Here is a 12,139-nt window from a genome sequence, read left to right as displayed (position 1 = left end):
AATGAACCAGATGAAGAATGTAATTCGAAAGTAATTTAACAATTCCAGACTTATGAGAAACAAAATTGTAAATTTAATTAAATCACACTGAAAATCTGTATATCATTATTTAACAAGTCATCAATAAATCTCAAATAAGACTGAAATATGCTTGGCATGTTTATAATCTTCGTACTCGATGAGTAACGAAAAATTTAATTAAAGAATTTTCACGATACACAGTGTTTAGTAATGGAACTATTCATCATTGCGAGGCGAACCTAGCGGCAGAAATTGTAATAACGCTCCTAACGCACTCTATTAATTGTTCAGTCGCCATTGCCAAAATGAATGCGGGACGCGGGAAAACGCTGCGAACTACGAGTAGAACGCTGCAGTCCCGCCACGTAGGCGGGCTTGTGTCGCTGCGGTGTGAATGGATTCATATCCCGCTGTACTCACAATAATTCGCGTCGGTTTCGCATTCGCTACCGCTCCTGCGTTCCGCGTCGGTGTGCGCAGACCTTTAACTTCCACAGTTGACTTCATGAATAATAATGCCCGTATCAATACCAACGTAGACTTCTCAGAAGCTGGCCCATTTGTGCATTTCATGAAGTGTATATATAAATTTTTCACTGTGCATGACGTGACAGAACACAGCATATGAGGCAATGCAACCCGAATTCCATGAAGTTTTATTCTGCAGCTGACGTAAGACTGTAGTGGCTACAGGAATACTTCGCTGGATATATAAGAAGGATTCAGGCTGAATCGAAACAGGCTAAAATGAAAGGGCTAACCAAAGAGACAACAGAGGCACTTCTGTTCACTGTGAACTCTACATTTTATTGTATCATATATCTTTTGAAAAATGAATTTTTGTACGTTCATACAAGAAGATTTTCTGGTGATCCAGTAGAGGGTCTTTTAGCACAGTTAGAATGGGAGGTGGTAGTATGATATAACAAATGCACGTATAGCTGCATAAGCTATCAAAAGAATATTGATGTCAAGACTTGTGATAGCTTCCAAAGCAGCCATTGTCACTGGAGATAATGTATATTGCGGAGAAATCTTTCCAAATTATGGGAATAATATCGCAGATACCGGTACCGAAAATGACCATGTTCTTCCTGATCATGTTTTGATTCTTTTGGGCAAACAGAAACAGTCTCTCTACCTTTGATTTGCGGATATTTAATACGCGTAATTGAGGAGAAAGTAAGTTGTGATTGGTGTATTAGAAATATATCTATGCTTAAAACTTCGACGCCATTAAATGAAATTATCCATCACCAAGACAGAGTAGGGGCTTAGATAATTATCCAAAATCGACTTTTGTTGCCTTAATAAAACATTTGCAGGAGTTCGTTGAAGCCGTAGTACCATATTGTACGAAGTCTACTCAACTAACAAAAACAATTCGCACATCTGCGCATTCTCCTATGGCGAGTCCTCGGCCTCGCTTAATTTCACCCCCTTTGATCTGATTACCTGGTTGGGTTTTTTCCGAGGTTTTCCCCACCCATAAGGCAAATACCAGGTAATCTTTTGGCGAATCCTCGGGCCTCACCTCATCTTATACATCTCGCCAAAATATTGTAAAAAATTATAGAAAATTGCAAAATTGTAAAAATTGTAAAAATTTGTAAAAATTGTAATTATAATCTTGTAAAATTTTGACTTGTTGCGCATCTTGAAAGCTTCATTGCTAATGTGAGACCTATGGAATATAATAAATAAAAAAAATCCTCTTTCAGAATGCGCATTATTAAATTGCAGTATACCAAACCATCAACAGATAACCAGATTATAACAAAGTTTGTACGACCACTACTAGAGGAACAGCGTGCATTTCGACCGTGTGCTATTCAAAGTCTTAGTCCAGGAAAATTCTGAAGTTATGACTTCAAGGGATGGACATCATTTTTGCCAGGTAAGGTTTTATCTCTGGTATACATTTACACATATTATCTAGTTTAATTAAAGGAAAACTTGAGAATAATCGTGTTTATTAAGCAGAGTGCATTTACGTTTCCATTATAACTAATGTTGCGTATGGTGTTGTATGATCTACCATCTAGCAGAGATTTTTCAGCAGACTATATACGCAAAATGGACCTCATAGAGTAGGCAGTATATTGCAATCCAGACGGCGGTGGCCTAAAGACAAAAGTTCAAGTAGTAGCTACTCTTCTGAAAAGCTGGATTGATGGAGAGAAGACTTTAATATCAGACGGAAAACGTATATTTTGTCAAGTTTGTTCGAAGAAAGCCTTTGCACTTTTTAAAAATATTTATCCACAAACACTTTTAATTATTTTATTTACAAAGACACATTATATTATATCGTCGCTTAAGAAACAATACCGCGTAACTGACATTTTTGGTCAAAACTGTTTTTTTGCACAGATGGTACCTCCACTGTCATCTGCATGCATTGACAAGCGCGGGAATTTGATTACGTGAATGGCCTGCGTGCGAAGGAGGGGGGTACAATACCTCGTATCTGAATCACGAGAAGTCTGTAGGAAATACCGCGTTATCTGACAACAGATAGGCTGTTATGTCTACTCCCTACGCTCCCTCAGTACGGAAGCTGCTTCTCGTTACTGCCTTGTAAAATTGTATTAACAGTGTGTAATATTCTGAGAAGATCAAAGAAGTGTTCAGTTTCAATTATTTAAAAGGTAAATATAATAGAATTATTTCACTAATGTCAATTGCATGTTAGTTGAGCTGAAATCCCGCAGAATCTCACTGCAAGTTCATTCACTGAAATATAGTACATTTATTATTTTATTATTATATAGCCTACAGATACAAGAAAAGACATGGATAATGAATCAGACGACAGTCAGTTTAGCGAGAACGAAATCCTATCTGTGCTATGTTCTGCATTCAAGACGGGAGAAACTTCTGTGAACATTAACGAAGGTATGGCATAAGAAATATCACAGTTCTTAAACGTTTATTTTTCTTCAGTTACGGAATCATAACAGCAAACTTAAGTACTTAATATAAATAATCATGAATGGGCCGCTAAAATAATTTGCGCTACATTCAGTGGTTCTGAGCTTGGTTCCTTCCATTTCCTCCGGTAGGAGGAAGATCTAAATTGATGATAATATTTACTACACATGTTTTTAATCCATTTATATCACATTTATAAACACTAGTAATCTTATCTTATTCGTAGGTGTACTGCCTGATAATTCAAATGCAAAAGAAAACCGTCCTTCTGAAAATGGGCTGCTGCAGGTCAGGGATTATCCGTCCAGTGTTACCGGTAAGGTTATGATCGTATTATGCAGTCTGGTATGATTTAAAGCAACACTATTAAAATAATACAGCTAGAAATAGGATAGGACAGAAACTGAAGACAATACGCCAGGATCTACACCAAATTTTGGATGCGACTTCAATGTAGACGACCCCGAAGAATTCGTGAGTGCTACTTATTCTACATCTTTACATTCGTCAGAAAAAGGTAAAGACAAGAATCTACAAGCGTTTCATGGAAATTTGACAGAAACGAAAAAGAAGTTCAAAGCCACAAAAGGGTAAGTGGAAGAAAATGAAAAATAGAAAACTTAGAGGAAACTTATCTTAGCTACAAGAGATTGAAAGATGGCAAAGTGACACATGATACGGAAAGAGATGCAAGGAATTTGGGGCCAGAGTGTAGTTAAAAAATGTGCCAAAATTCGAAAGTAAGGGGCTGTAATTTAATTTATAATGAGAGAAAACACATCTTTCAGGTATTCTGGAAAATTATGACTTGGGTACAGAGGACCGTTTACGTATAAAATCTTGTGCATTTCACTCCTACTAAAAGACCTGGCAGTACAAGTTCTGAATCGAGAAGAAAGAGAACATTTGTCTACAACCTAAAAGTTGATGAGAAAAAAAAATTAGGTTTGCAAAAATATGTTTCTGTGTATATTGGGAATTAAAGAATGAACTGTGCGATATTGGTTAGCTAATAGTACTGATGGCGTCCCTTCAGTAAAAAAAAGTCATGTTCTCGTGCAAAAGCACAGAAAAAAAAAGAGCATTAGTAACCTGCCTAAATTACCGTCGCATTATTGAATATAGAACCGATTGTGCTATAGTTTTTATGATAGTATTCCACACTAGTGTTACTCAAGGATTACTTTTTGTGATTTCAGCATAGGCCTATAATTATTTCTTTATTGTGTTTAACGAATATTGTGCCTGAAAAATTATCACCATTATTATATTTTATATGATTTTCTTTTCATTATTCGCAAGTGAGTCAAGTCCATTGTCAATAATAATAATAATAATAATAATAATAATAATAATTGTATTATTATTATTATTATTATTATTATTGTTATTATTCATTATTTTATTATAAAATTATATTTGTCAGCAACGTTTTAGTAACAATTCTACTTATCTATTCAAATACGTACCGTCGCGCGGGGTGACTTTGTGCCATGAGGGAGACTTTGTGCTATTCGCGAAAAACGTATGGAAGTATTCTTGAAGACCGTGACAAGGTTTTAAAGCCTACTTCCTTACGTTTAGTAGTCTTTAAAACCTTGTGACGGTTTCAAAGACTACTTCCTTACGTTCTTTTATGAAATGCGCGAATGGCACAAAGTCACCCTCATGGCACAAAGTCACCCCGCGCGACGGTAGTGTGAAAATAAAGTACCTGGTATCAGATTGTCATTATTATTATTATTATTATTATTATTATTATTATTATAACAATAAACATTGAACTGTGTCTTCTTTTTCCTTTCCCATAGTTTCAGCAGTTGACTGACTAAGAATGCAGCAATCATTGTCTGGAACGTAATCTAGTGCTGATTCAAGCTACAGCCTACCGACCTTGACCTCAAGTTAGATGGTAGGACAACAATTCAGATAACACATTGACATAATACAAGAGCACGAATAATATTTCCAGAAGGCAGTTTTCACGCAAAGAAAACGCTTGTCAGCATGTATCCTGAAGCTGCTAAAGTTGCCTCACAATACCGCGTAACTAACAAAATGTAGTCAAAGGCAGAGTTCCAATACCGCGTAACTGACATGGCCAAATGTCTACGGCCATGATCATCCATTTTCACTTAGTTACAAATTAGTTATGCTATTTCATAGCCATACATCACTTTTCAAGACTGTTGCATTATTTTTATGGTTTTTATTCGGTTTTTTCCTTCTCTTGTAAAATTTACATTTTGTCAGTTACGCGGTATTGATTCTTAAGCGACGATATACAGTTGCGTATTTTGAAGTTTAATAATGTTTTAATTAATAGGTGAACTGCACCAAAAAAAGTTCCAAGTGAATCAGCATTTCCAGACATAAAAAATGCAACGAAAAATAATTATCAGCCGTTCCTTAATTTAATCCAAAACAAAATGAAAATTACACATTTAATGCGAACCTCTGTGAAGCCCTAGTAGCAGCTAACAGCTCGGCGGCAGTGGCGGCTCCTGCATATTTCTTAAGAGGAGGAAAGAAGTTAACAGCACGAAATGACACCTTCTTGAATGAAACATGCTACAAATTAGCCTACATGCATACATGTAAGACCAGGTAGTGTTGGGGTTGGCCTTCCCTTCGGTATAGCAATAATCTGTTCTTGTAAACTGAGTTTCCTAAATTGTCCAAAATATATTATGTTTTCACTTCCATTCATTGTTGAATAATTGTGCAAATTAACAATTACAAGAAAATTCACAACCTCGTAGCATTTTTCGAGCACACTACAGTATCACACGTGTTGGAAGATACTAGCTACTAACTCGTAATCGGAACCCTTTTACGGAAATGGAAATGGGAATGGGAAATAATCTGAGGAAAGCGAGAACACTGCACCCACCCACGTGGTCTGTGTTGCCACATGTACATTTTACAAGTTCAGTATCACATGCTTTTGAAGAATGTCCGTTCTTGTAAAGTTATACTATCATTATTGTTCAAAGCTGCCGGTGGCCGATTAATTTTTTATGTTAAAAATTATGTAGTTTGGAGTACCTACATTGAGTTTCAAATATATTTGTACAAAACTGACAACTTGGCTGTTGCTCTGTCTAGTAAACAATGAATAGAAGTGAATTTCAGGAGCCAACTACGTAGAACTATTTCCTCTTTGTTTTACATAAACTCAACTTTAACTTTCAAATATCCACGAAAGTTTCAAACCATGAATAGTAGTCTATATATAGTGCAATGAATAATATTTTTGATTTATAATTTTGCGTTGCCTTAAAACTGTTTTTGTTGTGTCTCCTCCTAGATGTGTTATAGTCCGGTTGAATGCAACATCGTTAGATGGCAGCGATAGCGAGCTTGCTGCACGACCAGTCGGTTTCTAATTCCCGCCCATGACTGATTCAGAGGAGGATATCCTCCCTCTCCTTTCATTTACTTCCTTTAAAACTCTGCTTCTTTCTCTGGCCGCTAGTGCGCTGTTGTCTATGTGTGTTAACTCCAGTAGAGGAGTAATGGAGTGCCTTTCCTCCACACAAACAATCTCGCATCTTTCTCACAGTTTTCTACAGCACATGAGCACGAGTCGTTTAAACCTCGATCAACCGAGTTTTTCTTATAGCTGTGAACTTAAAAATGATCGAATCTTCCTAGAATTTCAAGGCACATATTTTATTTGATATTTACTTTCAAAAGAAGAAAATGTGAGGAGGACGTTCCTCTCTTCCCTCCCCCGAGGAACCGCCACTGCCTTGGGGGAAACTGGACAATTCATTACTTCGTGGATTTTTGCAGAAATACACTAAAAGACAAATTCCTGGCGAGTTCACATTGAGAAAGAATTACTTGGATCCGCTGTATAAAAAGTAAGTTCAATTATTTAATAATTTTTATTAAAGTCAATTGCTTAAAACATTTGTGTAATTGATGTGTACTTTAAAATAGTTGTTTTCATAACTATTTAGAATAAATTATATTTTAGATCCTCCAAGAAATTAGACACCACATAGCAGATTCACTTATTTGGGTTTCCGTGGATGAAACTACAGACTCCTGTGGGAGGTATGTAGCTAATATAGTTGTGGGGAAAATGGACTCCATAGACGCTGGATCTCCTCATCTGATTATGTGCACTGTCTTAGAAAAAACCAATCATGCTACTATTGCAAGGACAGTGAGAAATGCATTGCGTAAGTATATTATCCTGAAAATGACTGAAGAAATAGAGATATCAGAGAATGACTTGAGTGTAAATTTTAATTTGTTTTTAGGTTTACTCTGGCCAACCAAAGAACATGAAGAGAATATATTCTTAGCATTCTTAACTGACAGTGCAGTATATATGCTGAAAGTAGCAGGGGCACTTCAAGTTTTCTACCCCAAAATGATCCACATTACTTGTATTGTCCACGGCCTACATCGTGCTGCTGAAGAGATTCATTTACAGCATCCTAAGGCTAACAATTTGATTTCTTCGATTAAAAAGGTGTTTGTAAAGGCTCCGGCAAGGACTGCACTATTCAAAGAAGAACTACCAGAAATTCCCCTCCCACCAGAGCCTGTATTAACTAGATGGGGAATCTGGATCAATGCTACACTCTACTACTGTTCGCATATTGAAGATATTAAGAAGGTTGGTATTCTTAGTTATCTAATTTCATCATCATCATCATTCGCCATCATGTATTAGACCTTGTGGGTCTGTTACGGTCTCTTGCCACCTATTTTTAGGTCTTCCAGTTATCTAATTTAAGTTCAGATATTTGTGTTTTTCATTGATGCGTAGATCCAAGTTTCACTGTAAATACATTTTTATAATTTAAATAGATAAATTATAAATAAACTAAATAGTAAGGATTTTTATGCACTACACTGTATTTAGTTTACATTTTCCTTGTTTACTAGATAAAAGCGATTTATTTTTATTGAATTTCAATAATAAATTTCTTGAATATATTGAAATACTAGATTTTAATACTAGGAGGCAGGCCTACAATGGTCCTTACTTTCTTCATAATTAATTTATTATATGTTTGTTCTTAGGTGCTTCATTTACTGAATCCAGAAGATGCAGCCTGTATTAATTCAGCAGTATTGGCAGCAGATGATGTAGGGATTCAAAGTGAACTTTCGTACATAGGTGCATACATCAAGACAATTCCTGAAACAATGACCAAACTTGAGGAACGTGGTCTTCAGCTGACTACTGCAGTGAGTTTGTTGAACACTGTCACAGCATCTTTCAACAAATTACCAGGATCACTGGGGAGAATTCTAACAGAAAAGATGAAGAAAATTGAGGAACGAAATCCAGGTTTGGAAACAGTGAAAAAGATTAGTGGAATTCTACAAGGTGAGCCCCAGACTGTTCAGAATTACACACCTAAAGAAATAGCAGCTTTTAAGTATTGTCCCCTAAATTCATATGAAGTTGAAAGAACATTCTCTGTTTATGAAGAACATACTTGCTGATAACCGAAAGAGATTTACATCTGAAATTTTGGAGAAATATATTGTAATCTATTATAATACCAATAGGCAATGAAGATTAATGTTAATGCAAATTTACATCCTCCACTATATAGATGAAACTTAGTGAGTCATTACTTTATTATTGTAAAATAAAATACTTTTGACTGCATATGTTCAGGTTTTAATGCATAATTTCTTAATATTTAACATATTTGCATGCATATTTTCACGATTTTTAGTGCATATAAATCCGCAGCCTAGTTATCGCAAATCCATTTCACAAAATTAATATTAACTGTCTAAAATATGCGGTCTTCCTTTAGGTCGTGCAGTTTCATTTCATGCAAATAGAACCTATATCATGTAATACCGAGACTTGTCTCGCTCTTTCGTAACCCTACAAAATTATTTCTCCTGTACGTGCCTAAGCACATTACATAGGTACATTATTAATAGTAGACTGAATAGGCCACCGGCGTAGCTCAGTCGGCTAAGGTTTGCCTGCCAATCCAGAGTTGTGCTTGGGCGCGGATTCGATATCCGCTTGATTAAATGGTTGGGTTTTTTCCGAGGTTTTTCCCAACAGTAAGGCGAATGTCAGGTAATCTATGGCGAATCCGCGGCATCATCTCGCCAAATACCATATCGTTATCATCAATTCCATCGATGCTAAATAATCGAGTATTTGATACGCGTCGTTAGAAACCAACTAAAAAATTACATGTTGAACATAAATAATGGACAGAAACACATGGTACTGTAGAGATCGGATTCTGTGCCATAGCGTGGTGGACTGCATAGGCAGCAGCATTAAGACGACTGCTTAATACAATTTTCGTACAATTATCACATGTTTATTTACCTTCACATCGTTCTTCTGTCAAAATAGGACTAACCGTCAACAAGGGATTATAAAAAAAAACACTACTTTACAGAATTCAATGCCTGTCTTCATAGTAACGGAAACTAATTTCCATATTAACAAAGTGTACCGAACGTATCACAGTGGCATAATACATTGCGCATCATATGTTTGTTTGCTTCAATATTTTTCTTATCTGGCATTCAGTATAACTCGCCAGGGAATTTTTCTAGAAATTGCCTATACAGTTCTCTACATGAATTTGTTATCACATAAGTATCATATTTAATTGTTTTCTATTCTAGTGTTAGTCAAATCGTATGGTGGCATTTTAATAAACTACAATTTACTTCACTAACAAAATTTATGAGTAATAACATTTTAGCACTAAAAAACTATAGTAACACGAAAGAAAAGAAATACTCAAAATTACATTTATATCAAAACTGCACACTGACAAGCGAGTAGTGATACATGTAAACGTAAGCGGGGGAATTGTTGATCGACAAAATGGCCGCAAGCGGAAGAAACCAACGAGATAGAAGAGAGATAACTCGATGGAAGAAACACACCTTACACTCGTTGCAACAACAGGGCAGACAACAGAGAGACACAGAAGAAATTTCGTAACGAAACCAAAAGAGAAATCAGTCAATGCCTGGACATTACCAATAGAAGACGTAGGAAGTGATGTCTTAGCAAAATTCAGCCATTTTCTGATTATTTCTGACAGAGAGGAGGTGATCAGATTAGTTCAGGCGAAGAAAATGGGATGATGAGGAAAATGAAAGTGGAAAGAGCACTGGGATCTGATGAAGGTAGGAATACTCAATAAAAGAGAGAGAACTGGCATAATGAGGAACAGCATGAATACGGCATTACCAAAAGAGAGGCAAGCATAGTAGGCTTCGATGAAGTACCGTAATAGATGGTTTGAGACTTGGCCACAAAAAGTGATTTTCAGGTGCTGCAGGAGCAAACTAGTAAAATGTAGGTATTTCTTCCGGCAAGCGAGTGGTCCCGAAGGCTGGTGGATCATCTTGTTTACAACTGCATTCCTGATGATGGGAGAAGTGGCCGTTTGAAGGAAGTAAGAAGTGAGAAAATATTTAGTCCTTCTCACTTGTGTCGCCATGATGTATCTTTATGCTTTAACGCGTAGGTCTATTTCTAATTTGTCACATCATTAGTGGCATTTATACCAAAATTTTCTCTCCTCTTAGCATCCAACTGTAGATTCTTTACTTAGGCTTATAGAAAATAACACATGCTGGAGAAAAGCTGCCGGCAACTCATTTTGTTAGGCAATACTAGATAGCAACCACCCTTCAACTATTAGCTCGATCGGCCTAGCAGATGAGGGAAACAGTTTTTCTTTTGGGTAAGCCAGATGTATTAAATAAAACTGGACAACAAATTTCAACTTTTTGTTCTGCACTCTAATGAAAATTGGCAATTTTGAGTAATTAGCCTGTGCTGAGACCTGAAGTCCTCAATTTCCTGTCACGTATTGATTTTTCGGAAAATTTGTTTTTATATTTGTCACAAAAAATATATGAAACAGAAATAATAACATTTAAATATTATCGTAACTATTTGTGATGCAGAATTCAACAATTTCAGTTAGGATGACTTATAACGAAAACTTTTATTTTTATCATGCAAAAATAGAAAACGCTTAATTTTATTCACAGTTTAAGAAATAGTAGAAGACTTCCACTTGTAGCTCACATCAGGAACGGCCTTAGTCCCATCAGATGCAAATATGAAGGATACAGAAAAGATTTTTACGTTACTTATATTAAAAAAAAAAAAAAAAACATCATGTGTCGACTTATGAAAAGCGAATTTCATATAATCAGTTACTTTTTTAAATTTAATTATAAAATTTTAAAATCTAGACGATTAATAAATAGCCAAATTTTACTCTATAACACTGTTAACGGTATATTGAATAACTGTGATTTTTCTGAAATTCCTTCAGTTCAATGTAAAAAGAACAGAATTACGTCATAGGTAACCTTTTGTTATTTCAATTCCTTGTATAACTGTTTTCTTCACGAACTCTCCATTGTTTGTTATGTGTAATACTTACAATTCTCTGTCTTTAAACAGTGATTCTCAATTAGATTTCAGTTTATCAGTTTAAAAATCTCATACAATATTAAAAATAACTATATTTCCTTAGATATTTAAATTATGGATAAGTGTATTACAATGGTTTTTGCTTTAATTTTGAAATAATTCTGCATATTATATTGACATTTGGCACTAATATTAACTGTAATTTTGTGTTTTGCCTCTGTAAGCAGGACATGGGTATTCTTCAGATTGCTGCTCTCGAAATCGCAGTGAAGCTCTCACCACCGATGAAATCCTAGTTCCATTACACATATCACGATGTTGAATGAGGTGAGGGTGTTCTTTTGTGATGATTACCCCTCTGATGGGCCTTGTAAGAAATGAATATTTCCTTAAATATTTCTTTTGCAGAAATGACTCCCAACTTCCCATCATATCTTGATTGAACACCACAACATCAAAACGCGTAAGTTTACTTCGAGCTTGTACCATGATCCGCACCCAACCCATTGAAAGTTCTGCTACTGCTTTTGTATTAGTTAGTCCTATATTTTATTACATTCCATAAACGAATGTTTCATTCTGTTCATAAGTTTCAATTTGTTCACAAGATAATTAAGATACTTCAGAACAATATAATTCTTGCTCTGGCCTGAACATGAATCACAAAAATTTTCAAGATATCCGCTTTGTTGTCCATTATTCCTGTCACAAAGTGATTTAAAAAGGATACGACTTCATTGGGTCCTTTTCTACCATTATCTT

The 12,139-nt window shown here is 35.6% G+C and overlaps 1 protein-coding gene across 2 annotated transcripts; it reads left to right on the top strand.

Annotated features, from left to right (window-relative positions):
- Positions 1-2,561: 2,561 nt before the first annotated feature.
- LOC138715402 (uncharacterized) lies at positions 2,562-11,097 on the top strand. 2 transcript variants are annotated; one of them, XM_069848265.1, is made up of 6 exons: positions 2,562-2,672; positions 3,182-3,271; positions 4,767-6,824; positions 6,941-7,148; positions 7,230-7,591; positions 8,002-11,097. In XM_069848265.1, exons 4-6 carry the CDS (start codon positions 7,049-7,051, stop codon positions 8,428-8,430), a joined length of 891 nt encoding a protein of 296 aa, XP_069704366.1. In that variant the 5' UTR covers positions 2,562-2,672; positions 3,182-3,271; positions 4,767-6,824; positions 6,941-7,048; the 3' UTR covers positions 8,431-11,097. The 2 variants fall into 2 exon arrangements, with proteins under 2 accessions (XP_069704366.1, XP_069704365.1); XM_069848264.1 differs by having other exon boundaries at positions 4,767-7,148.
- Positions 11,098-12,139: the final 1,042 nt, after the last annotated feature.

This window comes from Periplaneta americana, chromosome 15 (genome assembly GCF_040183065.1).
Source record: "Periplaneta americana isolate PAMFEO1 chromosome 15, P.americana_PAMFEO1_priV1, whole genome shotgun sequence".
In the NCBI taxonomy this organism is placed as follows: domain Eukaryota; kingdom Metazoa; phylum Arthropoda; class Insecta; order Blattodea; family Blattidae; genus Periplaneta; species Periplaneta americana.
The sequence above is the reverse complement of the archived record's forward strand: the minus strand, read 5'-3'. Positions and strand labels throughout refer to the sequence as shown.

Excerpts from the sequence above, each read along its gene's own strand:
- LOC138715402 (XM_069848265.1), top strand. The coding sequence starts at position 7,049 with ATGGACTCCATAGACGCTGGATCTCCTCATCTGATTATGTGCACTGTC. Across the intron at positions 7,149-7,229 it reads GACAGTGAGAAATGCATTGC|GTTTACTCTGGCCAACCAAA; the intron begins GTAAGTATATTA and ends ATTTGTTTTTAG. Across the intron at positions 7,592-8,001 it reads ATATTGAAGATATTAAGAAG|GTGCTTCATTTACTGAATCC; the intron begins GTTGGTATTCTT and ends GTTTGTTCTTAG.